Source organism: Nothobranchius furzeri, chromosome 15 (assembly GCF_043380555.1).
Source record: "Nothobranchius furzeri strain GRZ-AD chromosome 15, NfurGRZ-RIMD1, whole genome shotgun sequence".
Classification (NCBI taxonomy): Eukaryota; Metazoa; Chordata; class Actinopteri; order Cyprinodontiformes; family Nothobranchiidae; genus Nothobranchius; species Nothobranchius furzeri.
In genome coordinates, this window is record NC_091755.1 from 54,529,600 (window position 1) to 54,546,526 (window position 16,927).

General features: G+C 47.2%; 1 protein-coding gene across 3 annotated transcripts in view; it reads right to left on the reverse strand.

Annotated features, from left to right (window-relative positions):
* Positions 1–16,927, reverse strand: part of tmcc1a (transmembrane and coiled-coil domain family 1a) — a 63,188-nt gene that overhangs the window by 25,995 nt on the left and 20,266 nt on the right. Inside the window, exons 1-3 of one of the 3 annotated variants that reach the window (XM_015968404.3) lie at positions 12,333–12,451; positions 11,977–12,117; positions 11,609–11,886 (exon numbers count right to left, since the gene is read on the reverse strand). In XM_015968404.3, coding sequence (XP_015823890.3) covers positions 11,609–11,886; positions 11,977–12,117; positions 12,333–12,348 — 435 coding nt within the window. In that variant the 5' untranslated portion in view covers positions 12,349–12,451. Of the gene's footprint in view, positions 1–10,040; positions 10,208–11,608; positions 11,887–11,976; positions 12,118–12,332; positions 12,452–12,833; positions 12,877–16,927 lie in introns of those variants that run through there. The other 2 variants (XM_015968405.3, XM_015968409.3) reach the window with 2 other exon arrangements.

The window sequence follows — 16,927 nt, forward strand, 5'->3', positions numbered from 1 at the left end:
CCCACCCTTTTTGGAGTCCCTGGGACGAGTGCTAGATAGTGCTCCATCAGGGGACTCCATTGTCCTGCTGGGGGACTTCAATGCTCACGTGGGCAATGACAGCTTGACCTGTAGGGGTGTGATTGGGAGGAACAGCCCGCCTGATCTGAACTCGAGTGGTGTTTCGTTATTGGACTTCTGTGCAAGTTGCAGTTTAGCCATAACGAACACGATGTTCGAACATAAGGATTCCCATCGGTACACTTGGTACCAGGGCAGCCTAGGTCGCAGGTCGATGACAGACTTTGTAGTTGTATCATCTGACCTGCGGCCATATGTTTTGGACACGCGAGTGAAGAGAGGAGTGGGGCTGTCAACTGATCACCACCTGGTGGTGAGTTGGATCAGATGGCAGGGGAAGATGCCGCGTAGACCTGGCAGACCCAAACGCATAGTGAGGGTCTGCTGGGAACATCTGGCAGAAGAACCTGTCAAGACGGTCTTCAACTCGCACCTCCTGCAGAGCTTTGACCATGTTCCGAGAGCAGTGGGGGACATTGACTCCGAGTGGGCCTTGTTCCACTCTGCGATTGTTGAGGCGGCTGTTGCTAGCTGTGGTCGCAAGGTGGCCGGTGCCAGTCGTGGTGGCAACCCCTGTACCCGCTGGTGGACACCAGAGGATTGGGGAGCTGTCAGGCTGAAGAAGGAGGCCTACAGGGCGTGGCTGGTCTGTGGGTCTCCGGAGGCAGCAGACAGGTACCGGATAGCCAAGCGGGGTGCAGCAGTGGCAGTTGCCGAGGCAAAACCTTGGGCGTGGGAGGAGTTTGGTGAGGCCATGGAGAAAGACTATCGATCGGCTCCAAAGAGGTTCTGGCAAACTGTCCGGCGCCTCAGGAGAGGAAGGCAGCAACTCGCTCACACTGTTTACAGTGGGGATGGGGAGCTGCTGACGCCAACTGGGGCTATAGTCGGAAGGTGGTTGGAATACTTTGAGGAGCTCCTCAATCCCACCTATGCGCATTCCGAGGAGGAACCAGAGCCGGGGGACCTGGGGATGGACTGTCCAATCTCGGGGGCAGAAGTTGCTGAGTTAGTCAAACAACTACAAAGCGGCGGAGCCCCGGGGGCGGATGAAGTTCGTCCTGGGTATCTCAAGGCTATGGATGTTGTAGGGCTGTCATGGTTGACACATCTCTGTAACATTGCGTGGTCATCGGGGGCAGTTCCTGTGGAGTGGCAGACCGGGGTGGTGGTCCCCATCTTTAAGAAGGGTGACCTGAAGGTGTGTTCCAACTATAGGGGGATCACACTCCTCAGCCTCCCTGGAAAGGTCTACTCCATGGTACTGGAGAGGAGGGTCCGATCTCAGATTGAGGAGGAGCAATGTGGTTTTCATCCTGGCCGTGGCGTGGACCGGCTCTATACGCTTGCAAGGGTGATGGAGGGGGCATGTGAGTTCGCCCAACCAATCCACATGTGTTTTGTGGATTTGGAGAAGGCTTATGACCGTGTCCCCAGGGGCACCCTGTAGGGGATGCTCCAGGAGTATGGGATGGGTGGCTTTCTGTTAAAGACCATTCAGTCCCTTTACCAGAGGATCGTGAGTTTGGTCTGCATAGAGTACCAAATACCATAAGTCGGACCTGTTCCCGGTGAGGGTTGGACTCCGCCAGGGCTACCCTTTGTCACCGGTTCTGTTCATTACCTTTATGGACAGAATTTCTAGGCACAGCTGTGGTGTGGAGTGTGTCGAGTTTGGTGGCAGGAGAATCTCTTCTCTGCTTTTTGCGGATGATGTGGTCCTCCTAGCTTCATCCAGCTCTGACCTTCAGCTCTTGCTGGGTAGGTTCGCGGCCGAATGTGAAGCAGCTGGGATGAGGATCAGCACCTCCAAATCTGAGACCATGGTTCTCGACCGGAAAAGGGTGGCTTGCCAACTCTGGGTCGGGAGAGAGGTCCTACCTCAAGTGGAGGCGTTTAAGTATCTCGGGGTCTTGTTCACGAGTGAGGGTAGGAGGGATCGGGAGATCGACAGGCGGATTGGTTCAGCATCTGCAGTGATGCGGATGCTGAGCCGATCCGTTGTGGTGAAGAGGGAGCTGAGCCAGAAAGCAAGGCTCTCAATTTACCGGTCGATCTACGTCCCAATCCTCACCTATGGTCATGAGCTTTGGGTAATGACCGAAAGAACGAGATCGTGGATACAAGCGGCCGAAATGAGTGACCTCCATAGGGTGGCCGGGCTCAGCCTTAGAGATAGGGTGAGGAGCTCGGACATTCGGGAGGGACTCGGAGTAGAACCGCTGCTCCTCCGGATTGAAAGGAGCCAGTTGAGGTGCTTTGGACATCTGGTCAGGATGCCTCCTGGACGCCTCCCCGGGGAGGTGTTTCGGGCATGTCCTGCCGGCAGGAGGCCCCCGGGTCGACCCAGGACATGTTGGAGAGGTTACATCTTCAATCTGGTCCGGGAACGCCTTGGGGTCGTGCCGGAGGAGCTGGTGGAGAAGGCCGGGGAGAGGACAGTCTAGAGCTCCCTAGTTGGGATGCTGCCCCAGCGACCCGGACCCGGATAAGTGGAGGAAGACGACGACGAAATCTAGTTTCTCCACTTGCTCCATTTATCTGGTTACACACACACACACACACACACACACACACACACACACACACACACACACACACACACACACACACACACACACACACACACACACACACACACACACACACACACACACACACACACACACACACACACACAGCACCTGTAAAATGTAAACCATGTGAGGAGAGAACCACAAGCCTGAACTAAAGGACTAGAAACAGAACATCTATTGTACTCAGCCAATATCAGTGTTTGCTTTAGTGATCAATGGCTCTCTAAGGCATCCGTATAATGGGTTTAGGTTAAAGAACAAACCCAGAAAAGGTGCTTTTTTATGCCGTACTGTTCTCATAATAACAAATATATGGCTTAGGCACAATTGAAAATTATGATGAAAGAAAGTTTGGGTCTGTTTTATAAGTCAGCATAATTCACAGCTGCTGAGCTGCCAAACTCGTCAGCGGCTGTGTGCTATGGCACTTTAATTCTCTAACACACTGCAGTATAATCTCCGTTAATGCTGACTGACTCTGACCCACATAGCATCCGCGTGCGTGCGCACACGTGCACACACACACACAACCTGAATTACAACCTGCTATGAGTTTTAAACACACATTAGGATGGCATCAACTGCAGAATACACTAAGAACACCCCCCCCCCCTCCCCCCTGTCTCTCATGGAATAATTTCTTATCAAATTAGAATATGAATGCTCAAATTAATTAATCAGAAAATGTTCAGTTTGGGGCTTTCTTATTTTTAAGAGACCATTCTCATGAATACCTCTTATTATCTAAGGTATGCAAACAGAAGTACAGTGATCAGCAAAGATGAACAGGGAAGCAGGTGGGCTTGTGGAGACATGGCTTGAGGAAAGAAAAGAAGGTTACTAACCCAACCCACATCTTCTTTTCCAGAAATCCTTATCATCTCACTTTTGGACGGAACAACTTGCAGACGTGCCCTGAGGGAAGCTGTGATGGCTAAAAACAAACACAGCTTCAGCCTCTCTTGAGCACAAACATCTTATTGAGTAACCTGAAGGTTTGGAGTTGGTTTCTCCTGCTGCACCTCCCGTTGCAACTTGCTGACACAAAAACATTTAGCATCAAGTAGCAGTTCACACCCTCTACCTGTGTCTGTACCTCCTTAATTTGATCATCCATCTGGGATAAAATTATGTCATTGGGCTCATATTTTCCATGTGAAGCCAGGACTTGGCTGTAAAGTGTTTTGTGCAATAGACATGCTGTAATGTGTGCCTATGGCACACTTTTATCCACTGCACAAGTAGAGAGTAAACACATATTTAAAGTAGATTTTTTTAACAAAATGTATAGACAACTGCGTGATAATTTATCACTAATAAATAAAAGCTTGATTTGACCTTTGAGCTGACCTGACTGCAAACATTGATGCAAGGAGAATACAGCAAGAAGAGTGAAAGGTTGGAAAAATAGTTCACTTATGTTAATCTACTTAGAAACAAGCAGACCACAAATACCAAGCCTCTAATTTATTGACTTCAGAAAATATGATGCCATAAAATATTTTAAGAGTAGGAGTCAACACCTCTGTAAGCATTTTATGTTTTGATTTATAAATGTTTGCTTCATTGCAAGGTTGAGGGTTGGGAATCTATCAAATTCATGCCACACTCTAATCAGCTAATTAACTCAAAAGAACTACAAAAGCCTTTAAATGGTCTCTCAGTCTAGTTCTGTAGGCTGCACAATCACAGGGATGACTGCTGACTTGACAGTTGTCCAAAAGATGACCATAGACACCTTGCACAAGGAGGGCAAGACACCATTGCTAAAGAGGCTGGCTGTTCACAAAGCTCTGTGTCCAAGCACATTAATAGAGAAGTGAGGGGAAGGACAAGATGTGGTATAAAATGGTGTTCAAGTAATACCTGAGGAGGATTTTGAAACTAAACCCATTCAACAATGTGGGGGAGATTCACAAAGAGTGGACTGCAGCTAGAGTCGGTGCTTCAAGAACCACCATACACAGATGTATGAAAGACATGGTTTCAGCTGTCACACTACTTGTGACAAGCCACTTTTGAACAAGAGACGACGTCAGAAGCATCTCACCTGGGCTAAAGACAAAAATAACTGGACTGCTGCTGAGTGATCCAAATTTATGATCTCTGATTAAAGTAAATTTTGCATTTATCAAGGTCACAGAGTCTGGAGGAAGAGAGGAGAATCCATGTTGCCTGAGGTTTTATGTAAAGTTTTCACAGTCAGTGATGTTTTGGGGTGTCATGTCATCTGCTAGTGTTGGTCTATTGTGTTTTCTGAGGTCCAAGGTCAATGCAGCCATCTACCAGAAGTTTAAGAGCATTTCACGATTCCTTCAGCTGACCAACTTTATGGAGATGCAGATTTCATTTTCCAAAAGGACTTGGCACCTGCACACAGCGCCAAAGCTACCAGCACCTGGTTTAAGGACCGTGGTATCTCTGTTCTTGGTTGTCCAGCAAACTCGCCTGACCTTAACCACATAGACAATCTATGGGCTATTGTGAAGAGGAAGATGCAATACACCAGATCCAACAATTCTGAAGGCCACTATTAAAGCTACATGAGCTCTCATAACACCCAAGCAGTGCCACAGACTGATGGATCAGGCCAAAGTAGCCCCAACTAAATACAGAGTGCTGTACATGCTCATACTTTTTATGTTTGTACTTTTTAGTTGGCCAACATTTCTAAAATCCCTTTTTTGCATCGGTCTTAATTGATAATCTAATTCCTGAGAGATGTCAGTTTGAATGATAAAAATTACTATTTTGTAATAATGTTCTAATTTAATGACAACCACCTGTATTGCACTACAATTGGTGCTGAACTTACTTAGCTGAGGGGGTAGCCCTTGTACAAGGTGGGGCGTCAATCAAAAGTTTGAAGGTAATTTGATGATCCTAAAGAGATTATGGCGAGAAAGAGATGCTTCTGAAAGAAAATTTGAATTTTTTGAGCAGTAAAATATGCTTAATTTTAAATGTAAGAGTAGGACTAACAGCAATGTGAATGTGTGTGAGCATAGGTGAATGACTGATTGTGTTGTGAAGCACCTTGGGGGGTTGTAGAACCCTGGAAGGTGCTTTACAAGTACAGGCAACCATTATTGTGTACTATTATTGGATTCCTGTGGATGTTAAGATAGACTGTTTGAGATGGCTTCAAGGATGAAGCTGCAAACTGTGAGTTAGACATTATTTTGAACTTTCAAGTTTGACAAAGTGTTTAAAGTGTCATGGTTGTACCCTTGCTTCATTAGAATCACACAAATCCAAGCTTTCAAATTAAGTATGACGTGTACATGTACATAGAACGAGTGTTGCAAAAACACGCTGATTTCACATGGATGTTTGAAATGTCCCATCTCAGAGAAAATGATCAGCAAAGGGCTTAGACTATCGCCACTATTGTCTTTGTTGTCTCAAAAAACAATGAGACTGCGGGGTACAAAACAAGTTCTAAACGTTTACCGCACTCTGGCACACTCAAATGCTGTTACACTGGAGTTGAAGAGAAAAGTTAGTATTTCTATTAGAAAACCCTATGAATGGTCTTTAGAGATTCTGAAACGTCCCATAAAATCAGGTTTATAGCCGTTGGTAAATTACAGGTTGCAGATTATTTACGGCTTGCTTCTCTGCACTGTCTTGCATTGTGGACTAACTCTGAGCATTGTTTAAATAATTTTAGAAAATCGTGTATTGCCCCTTCTATCTGCAACAATTCTGATTTGAAATCACATGCTCATTTTCTGCTTTAGTAAAAAAAAAACTAGCATAGTCTGATAATATGGATCTCCTACAGAAATCTGCATCATGAGTTCAATAAAAAAAATGTGAGTCAGTGAATTAATCAGTAGTAGATTGTAATTAATACAACAGGCTGCAGACGAATAGCAGGCTCTAAATGAAACTATAATCCTAACCATCCAGACTCTTTACCCAAACAACTATCTGGGCACAAAGCTGAGAGTCATTAATGTTACCTCATCAGAAACAATCAAAGCTAATGTGTGAACCTGAATGGCTGCAGCTCTTATCCGCTCAGCATCAGATAATGATCATCAAATCTAGATATGTCGGAAATCGGATCACTAATCCAAGGAGTAGATTACCAAAGGGGAGCAAACATTTGTGGATAAATGATGAAAAAATGTTCCCTCCTTTAAAAAACGTGAAAGGTGAAAAGCAGTCTTGCTTGAGCTCAAACTTTTTATCATTTTTTGCAAACGCATAAACTTTTTATTCTTTAGTTTGCTACGCGTCGCAGGGGCAGTAGCCTAAGGCGAGAGGCCCAGACTTCCCTCTCCCTAGCCACCTGGGCCAGCTCCTCCGGGGGAATCCCAAGGCGTTCCCTGTCCAGCTGAGAGACATAGTTCCTCCACCGTGTCCTGGGTCTATCTTTAGGTCTCCTCCCGGTTGGACGTGCCCGGAAAACTTCACCAGGAAGGCGTACAGGAGGCATCCTGACCAGATGCCCGAGCCACCTCAACTGGCTCCTCTCGATGTGGAGGAGCAGCGATTCCACTCCGAGCCCCTCCCAGATGACTGCGCTTCTCATCCTATCTCTAAGGGAGAGCCCAGCCACTCTGCAGAGAAAACTAATTTCAGCCGCTTGAATTCACGATCTCGTTCTTTCAGTTACTATCCAAATCTCATGACCATAGGTGAGGGTAGGAATGTAGATCCACCGGTAAATTGAGAGCTTCACCCTCTGACTCAGCTGACTCTCTTCACCACGACAGACCGGTGCAACGCCCAAATCACTGTGGATGCAGCACTAATCTGCCTATCGATCTCATGCTCCAGTTTTCCCTCACTCGTGAACAAGACCCCGAGATGCTTAAACTCCTCCACTTGGGACAGGACCTCATCCCTGACCCGGAGAAGGCATTCTACCCTTTTCCGAATCAAGACCATGGTATCAAATTTAGAGGAGCTGATTGTCATCCCAGCTGCTTCACACTCGGCTGTGAACTGCTCCAGCGAAAGCTGAAGATCACGTTCTGATGAAGCCAACAGGACCACATCATCTGCAAAAAGCAGAGACCTGATCCTCAGGCCACCAAAACGGATGCCCTCCCCACCTTGGCTGCGCCTAGAAATCCTGTCCATAAAGGTTATGAACAGAACAGGTGACAAAGGGCAGCCTTGGCGGAGTCCAACTCTAACTGGGATCGAGCCCGACTTAGCGAACCAAGCTCTGACACCGGTCATACAGGGAACAGCCTGTATCAAAGGGCCTGGTACCCCATACTGCCGGAGTACCCCCCACTGGGCTCTCCGAGGGACACGGTCAAACGTCTTCTCCAAATCCACAAAACACACGTAGACTGGTTGGGCAAATTCCCACACACCCTCCAGGATCCCCCTAAAGGTATAGAGCTGGTCCAGTGTTCGACGACCAGGACGAAAACCACATTGCTCCTCCTGAATTTGAGGTTCAACAATCCGACGGACCCTCCTCTCCATAACCCCTGAATAGACCTTGCCAGGAAAGCTCAGAAGTGTGATCCCCCTGTAGTTGGAACACACCCTGCGGTCCCCCTTTTTAAATAAGGGGACCACCACCTCGGTCTGCCAGTCCAGTGGGACTGCCCCCGATGTCCACGCGATATTGCAGAGCTGTGTCAGCCAACACTGCCCCACAACATCCAGAGCCTTAAGGAACTCCAAGCGGATCTCATCCGCCCCTGGAGCCTTGCCACAGAGGAGCTATTTAACCACCTCAGTGGCCTCAGCACCAGAGATTTGAGAGGCCAACCCAAAGTCCACAGACTCCGCTTCCTCACTGGAAGACGTGTCGGTGGGATTGAGGAGGTCTTCGAAGTATTCTGCCCACCAATCCATAACGTCCTGAGAAGAGGTCAGCAGCACACTGTCCCCACTATAGATAGTGTTGGTAGCGCAATGCCCCCCCCCCCCCCCCCCCGAGGCGCCAGGTGGTGGACCAGAATTTCCTCAAAGCAGTTTCGGAAGTCTGGCTACATGGTCTCACTGAACTCCTCTCATGCCCGGGTTTTTGCCTTGGTGACCACCCAAGCCGCATTCCGCTTGGACTGCCGGTACCCATCAGCTGCCTCTGGAGTCCCACAGTCCAAAAATACCTGATAGGACTCTTTCTTCAGCTTGACAGCATCCCTATCGCCGATGTCCACCAGCGGGTTCGGGGGTTGCTACCACGACAGGCACCAACGATCCTGCGACCACAGCTCCGGTCGGCCGCCTCAACAGTGGAGGCAAGGAACAGGGTCCATTCAGACTCAATGTCCCCCGATCATCGAGCTGCGGCCTAAGGTATCCTGGTGCCAAGAGCACATATGGACACTTTTATGTCTGAACATGGTGTTCATTATGGACAGTCCATGACTAGCACAGAAGTCCAATAACAAAACACCACTCAAATTCAGATCGGAGGGGGGGCGTTCCACTCAACCACACCTCTCCAGGTCTCACTGTCATTGCCTACGTGAGCGTTAAAGTCCCCCAGCAGAACAAGGGAGTCACCGGAAGGAGCGCTTTCCAGCACCCCCTCCAAGGTCTCCAAAAAGGGTGGGTAGTCTGAACTGTAGTTTGGTGCATAAGCGCAGACCACAGTCAGAACCCATCCCCCCACACGTAGGCCGAAGGAGGCTACCCTCTCATTCACTGGGGTAAACCCCAACGTTCAGGCACCAAGATGGGGGGCAACTAGTATGCCCACCCCTGCTCAGCGCCTCTCAGTGGGAGCAACTCCAGAGTGGTAGAAAGTCCTATCCCTCTCAAGAAAACTGGTTCCAGAGCCAGAGCCATGCATTGAGGTGAGTCCGACTATATCTAGTCGGAACCTCTCAACCTCACACACCAACTCAGGCTCCTTCCCCACCAGAGAGGTGACATTCCATGTGCCAAGAGCCAGCTTCTGTAGCCGAGGATCAGACCGCCAAGGTCCCCGCCCTCGACTACCACCCGTCACACACAGCACCAGACCCCTTTGCCCCCCCCCACGAGTGGGTGAGCCCATGGGAAGGGGGACCCACGTTTCTTCTTCGGGCTGTGCCCGGCCGGGCTCCACAGGTGAAAGCCCAGCCACCAGGCGCTCGCCAACGTGCCCCACCACCAGGCGTGACTCCAGAGGGGGGCCCCGGTGACCCACGTCCAGGTAAGGGAACACGGTTTCCATTTAAATAACTAATCACAAGAGGTCTTCGGGCTGCTCTTTGTCTGATCCCTCACCTAGGACCTGTTTGCCATGGGTGACCCTACCAGAGGCAGAAAGCCTCAGACAACTTAGCTCCTAGGATCATTGAGACACTCAAACCCCTCCACCACGGTAAAATTTCTGATAAAAACAACTAAAAAGCTAGATGAAAGAGTATAAATATGAAAGAGCAACAAAAAGTTGCCAACAGTCTGGGTCTTTTGTGTTTGCTGAAAGCTTACCTTAGAGTATTGTCTACGGAGACTGAAGCGTTGCACCATCCTCACTGGCTGACTGACAGATCCACAGATGGAAGCCCTGTTCTACTCCACCTAACTGATACCCCTCTAATGTCTACATTCACACACACACATGCTGAAGGCACACACACCCACACACATTGCCTTCCTCTCTAAACCGCCATGTGCACACACATTTCTAGTCCACTCTGCCTCCCTCTGCTATGCAAACACAAGAGAAAGGTGAGGGATGAAAAAAAGAGCGCTTCACAGTCAACTGAGCCGCCTCACACTCACAAAGTCTCTCTCATGGTTGCACAAATGATTTTCAGTGGCCACAAAGACACGTGGAAGACGGATGAAAATGAGATGTTATTCACTCATGCACCCCCCTCCACATCTTCTGAAGAAAGAGCTGGAAACCCATCCACACAGCTCCCACTCATCCAGCACGAGGTGAGGCTGCCTCCTGCTTCCTGTCAGCCAGCCGAAGGGTGGGGCGGTAAGCAAGGAGGTGCTGGTAGAGATTGAAAGGGAGGAGGGGGAGATAGAGGAGGAAGAGGAGGGAGCCAGCTGACTGCTTGCATTAGCTCTCTCTGGGGATAAAGAGAGGGAAACAGAGAGGAGAAAGAGAAGAAAACCAGGGTCAGAGGAGGCAGAACCGGGGGAAATAAAATAATGGGAAGGAAAAGAAATGAGATCCAGAGAGCTGATAAGGGACACAAACTTCAAACGAGCTTCAGAGTGTCACCTCAGCACACAGCAGGATGTCACACCTCCAAGGTCAACTATGCTGTTGCTATAGCAACAAACTATAGATTTAGGCAGCTTGTCGCCATTTTCAGGGTAACCACAGCGACGGCTTGGAGTGCCCTAATGACATTGGTCTGTTGCTATGCTGACACAGGGCTGTGGTGTTCGCTACAGAAGAGCAAGGCAGGTTTCAGACCTCAGAAACACACACACACACACACCTGGTAACTCATGTGAGGTCGATTACACACATAAGGAGTCTCACACACCAGACTGAGAATTAACACTCATCGCTGAATGATGAAGCAAAATTCTATCTCTCACACACCGTGCTTTGTCCTTGACACTGATGTTTTCATTGACCCAAGGATCGGCACTGTTTACAACAAGCATGAGCTCAGAGAGCAAACATCAGGTCCACATGAGCCAGCAGGGTTGTAGGTCTGACACCACCCCCTCGTGGCACAGAAAACCAACTACAGGCGTGTGTTTGAATACCATAAGGCAGATACTGCAACATGCCTCACAACAGATTACATTTGATGGCGGCAGTGTTGACAAGGCAACTCTCCAAAGAAATAAAATGTTTGCCAACTGCACGATTCATGTTTAAAACAGATAACTGAAATAAATGCAGCAGTGTTTTTTTTTATTTGCGCTGAAACAGCAGGAAGTGTTGCAGAACACCATCAGCAAGATGAACCTCAGCTGCAGGTTGACAGCTCACTGACAAACAAGAGCCGGCATCAGTAAAAGGGGGAAGCAGACACATCAATCAGCCTGTAAGGAGACGATGATTAATGGCTGCTGTCACTTACCCTGTCTGTCTCCTCTGTTGACTGGTACCCTGACGACAGCCCCAAATCTCCGCAGGTGTGTCCTGGGACCGGGCTGCTGGGTGAGGTGTCAGTGGTGGAGGAGGAGCGCGGGCGGCTGGTGTGCTGCTGTGGATCGTGAGTGTAGCGGCGCTGTGGGGCCTGAGGACTACCTCTCAGAAGGGGATCCCGGTCTCCACTCCCAGACCCCTTACTGCGCCGGCTCTGCAGGCTGGACCCACGCCTCATCATGCCTGCAGCAGCGGCAGAGCCCTGGTCAGCTGCAGAGGGAACCACAGGAGCAGACAGGCAGTTAGAATCAGGAGAGCAGGAGTCAAAGAGGACTTTTGGGGCACAGGAAGATTAGCCACCTGCTGAAACCACAGATAAAGACAAGGAGGAAGATGATGAAGGGATGGTGGAGCGAGAGGGAGCGGTGTGGACGCGGCTGCTGGAATAGCTGTCAGGCCCTGGCCAAAAACATCCATGCTCTCTCTGGTGTTCTGCCCCTTCTTAACAAAAGAAGATTTTACTGATTGAGCTGAGGCCCTCCTCAACCCTGATCTGAGTCAACCCCCTGACTCTCCTCCACTTCCAGAGCTTGAACTGGGGCCCCTCCCCTCTGGCACCCTATCACTTTTGTCCCTCTGCAGTATGTAGTTCTACTGAAACCACAAAAATGCCTGGGATGAATAACCCAATTCAATAGTCTGCTTATGCTTCTCACCCTGACTGTCAGGCATGTAGAGGGTCAGATGTGTTCAATAACTGAGAGAGAGTAGAGCAAAAGCAGCAAAAGAGACTAGAGTTGTGACTGTGATGATGGATCAGCTCAGGTGCCGTCTGAGGAATGGATCCAGTCTTCATGGTCTGACGCTAAGAGACAGGAGATGGACAATGAGAAGCTGAAATGCCACTTAGACCCAGTGACCATCATGCAAGAACTACAAAAGAGACAAACATGCAGATGGAAATGTAAACAGCACTCCCCACCATTACACCAGAGCACAGGTGAACATGTTTCTATCTGCAATAAGCTCAATGATTTCTGCATGCAGCCATGCACTCAAGTTAGTATCTAAAGCCATGTTGTGTGCACTGGTGACCTTTGATTTGTTAAAAACACAATCAGCCTGGAGTCGCATGCAGTCAGAAAGGTGGCTTACATTTAAAAAATGTAACAAACAAAAGAAAACAGTAATGAATGAGGGAGGAAAAAGCCACCTACCATCAGCCCAGGTGTAGCCCTAGCATGGCGGATTGCTGAGTACCTGCATGAGAAAAGGATACAAACAAATAAGATGATACTTTCAAAACATCAATTATTACTCAAGCAACATAAAAAAATCCATGAAATCTGGAACATGTAGGAATCTTGTTCTCGTTTAGGAACACAGAAAGGTCTAGGTCTGATAAAAAATAAAAACCAGGAGGGAAACCTCGGGTCCTGGCCTTCAGGGATTCTGGGTTCAATCCCCTAACTAACTAGTTATTACAAAATAAAAGTTACAGTTAATCGGAGAGGGTGTTCCATCAGAAGCACATTTACTTTCCTCAAAGTTATCCTTTTTATTGTCTTGAAGAAATATCAGGAGGTATATACATTAGACATTACTAACAGCATCACCCAATTACCACACACTACTTCCTGTAACCGCTAAAAAGTGGGTAAAAAGACTGATTGGTAGACAGCAGGCAAAAAATAAATAAAAGCAAGCCCCCTTTCCCCATGATGGAACATAAATGGTGGTGCTGTGGTGGCCTTGGTTAGATCAAAGGACAGGAAGTAAGTCCAGGTCCCCTGTAGCATCAGTAGCTGTCCCCATTGAAGAACATAAAGCAGGCAAGTTATTGAGTTCAGGAGCCTGAGAAGAGACAAATAGTCTCTGCAGTCGTTCAGCATCACATAAAAGAATAAAACTATAAAATCAACCGGTTCTGTCTGTTCTCAGCAGCCTGTAAACTCATACTGCAAGCTGATCCTGACTGAACCTGCAGCTTTACTCCAGGAGACGCAGCTTAACTCACACTCTGTGCATCAACAACGTGCTGTTATCTATGGTTTCAGGTTTCATTTAGCAGCATCTTAGCCGGCTGCTGCCCCAGTGCAAACTGTGAAATGTGCATTCAGACCAAGAATAAAACTATGTCAATATGAAATACAAATCTGAGCCGTTATGAGCGCAGAGTGGACTTGGGTGTTATTACCGCATACAACCGGTGTTAAAAAACAGCAATGTGTCAGTTCCGGTACCATCCTGATAAAAAACAGTGGACGTAGCAGACAAAGATAAAATAAAGAATTAAATAAATAAGAAAAGTCATTTCATGTATAAAACAGAGGTGTGGCTGAATTTTCAGTTTTACGTAAATAGTTGAAAATGTTTTGTCAAAATTTTAGTGATGCTCCATAAAGTTTATGATTGTGATGGGGGGGGGGGGGGGGGGGGGGGGGGGGATGGCAGCTCGTGCACCAACTGTGTTTGTGTGTTTGTGTGCGAGTGTGTGGGTGAGTGTACCTTGGAAATTGGTTGCGGGAGGGGAACTGCAATTGTCAATTGTTTAATACTTGGGGTGGGGGGGGGGGGGGGGAATGGGATCTAAGGGGCCATTTTAATCTGTGAAGCACTTTGAGTTGCATTTTTTTTTGTATGAAAAGTGCTATATAAATAAAGTTGATTTGATTTGATTTGAACTGACTCGGTGTCTACAAAGAACACAACTTCTGCAGTTTGGGAGTATTTTGGGTTTGAAGCAAAGCTAAAAGGAGAGCCAGTTAACACTGATGAGGTCATTTGTGCAAACAAAAGATAACCGTGAAGGATGCAGGCCCATCAGCACAGGAGGGCGCTGAAATAACAGCCTAGCCTGTTAGTAACAGAGACAACGCAAAGCCTTCCCCAGATTTTGCGACTAGCCTCAAAGTACCCGGGTGGGTTTTCAGCTGGCAGGCCACAACGTCCTCCGTTGACGCCAGTAAAGGTAAACGTGGTTTAACAGGCAAAAAAATCGTTTTATAAACCGCCTTTTTTAAGTTGTTACTGTTATGTTATTGTTTTAGTAAAAATGTTAGTTGTTCTGTTTCTGAACGGTGAAACCAACAGTTTGGTCATTCCATTCGAGGCGTACGTCATCTTAACGTCACGCTGGTAATTCAGTACTCCGTGGTAAAACGTGGAGAAGGTTGGACGGTTTTACATTTGGCTACCATCCAAGCCTAGCGCATGGAGCTGCATGGTGGTGCAGTGGTTAGCACTGTTGCCTCGCAGCACGAAGGTTGCAGGTTCGAAACTCGGCTGCGGCCTTTCTGCGTGGAGTTGCGTGTTCTCCCCATGCATGCGTGGGTTTCCTCCGGGTACCCCGGTTTCCCCCACAAATCACAACACACCCTATAGGTTATAAACTGTAAGTCGCTTTGGATAAAAGCATCTGCCAAATAAATAAACATAAACATCTCTGAGACGTAGCTAAAACTGCTTGTATTGTAATAAATAATTCATTTTGTCTTTGGAGCTCAAACAATCATTAATTTGCATTTTGCACACCCAAAAAAAGATTAACTCACTTTTTACTATAATTAAGTGCAAAAACATATCGACATTAACAAGCTATATTAAAGCTTTGTATTGTTTAATTTACCGTCCATGCTCTGTATGTAATAGAAATGAAATGTAGTTCTTAATTTTGGGGTATTTTACTATAATAACCTTATAACTGTATCTGTGGTGTGATGTGTAAACATGTCAGCCTTAAGTAAAAACGTTTAAAAGTAAAAAGTTGCTTCTTTAATTGAAGTTTCCGTGCTTACTTGATGGTGGATCAACCCCCTGACTGAGTGAGATTCATTATGATTAAGCTCTATGCTGTTGTTTCAGAGCTGACGAGCTGGGGGCTAAATCTAAGTTAATCCTGTCCTAAAGTCGGAGCTAAACCTGAGGTCCTGTCCTGTTCCAGTCCCTAACCCGCCCTCTGTTCCAGTAAATCCCCTCCCTCATCCCCCAGGATGATGCCAACCCTGGATTGGAGGTCTTCTTGATTGCCTGCTTCTATATTCAAACCAAATCCTCTTTTAAGATCCTTTAGAGAACACACTGCTTCTATTGTCAGAGAGAGAAAGAGAGAGAGAGAGAGAGAGAGAGAGAGGAGAGAGAGAGAGAGAGAGAGAGAGAGAGAGAGAGAGAGAGAGAGAGAGAATGATTCTTTGCTCAGTTTGAAGCATGCTGGGGTGATCCACCTTTGTGACCTGATGACGTAACCTAAACACCAGATGGATCTAAAAAGACAAGCATCGTTTTCTGACAGCAGCAACTGAACAGCTGGTGACTTCACATCCACATCAGCATTTTGTTTAAATGAAACAAATGTTCACTGAGAAGTAATCCAGAGCAGGATGGCCAAGAGGAAACAAATGTCTCAAATAAATAATGTAGTGATGTTTTCTAGAAGCAAGTACAGCACAGGCCAAAAGCTGGACACACCTTCTCATTCAATGTGGTTTATTTATCTTCATGATCATTTACATTGGGAGATCCTCACTGAAGGCATCAAACACATGTGGAGTTATGTACTTAACCAAAAAAGGTGAAATAACTGAGAGCATGTTTTATATTCTATTTTCTTCAAAATAGCCACCCTTTACTCTGATTACTGCATTGCACACTCTTGATGAGCTTCAAGAGGTTGTCACCTGAAATGGTTTTCCAACCGTCTAGAAGGAGTTCCCAGAGGTGTTCAGCACTTGTTCGCCCCTTTGTAAATGGTCATGGGCATGAAAATAAAGAAAACACATTGAATGAGAAGGCGTGTCCAAACGTTTGGCCTGTACTGTATGTATATTATGGTCTGTTTCCCTGTGATTAACTGTATTAGAGCCTGTTGTCTCTGCCTCTGTGAACCAGCATGTCTCTAAAATATTTCACAAAACTATCAAAAGTAAATAATAAACAATCACATGATCACTAGATCACTCATGCAAATCCCCCCCCCCCCCCCCCCCCACACACACACACCCAAACACACACACATATATATAAGAGCTGGACCAAAAGACCAGGTGGTTTAGGTTAGGACAGCAGCAGTAGGAGGTAGAGGAGGTTTAATTGGAAGGTTGTAGGTTCAATCCCGGCTCCCACCAGAGACTGCTGCTGTTGTGTCCTTGGGCACACCTAACCCACCTTGCCTGCTGGTGGTAATCAGAGGGGACAGTGGTGCCAGTGTTCAGCCGCCTCGCCTCCATCAATGCGTATATAAAATACAGTAAAAGTAAAAAGAAGTAGAAGTACAGAGAAAGTATATAAAATGTATTTTTTAAAAATCATATTT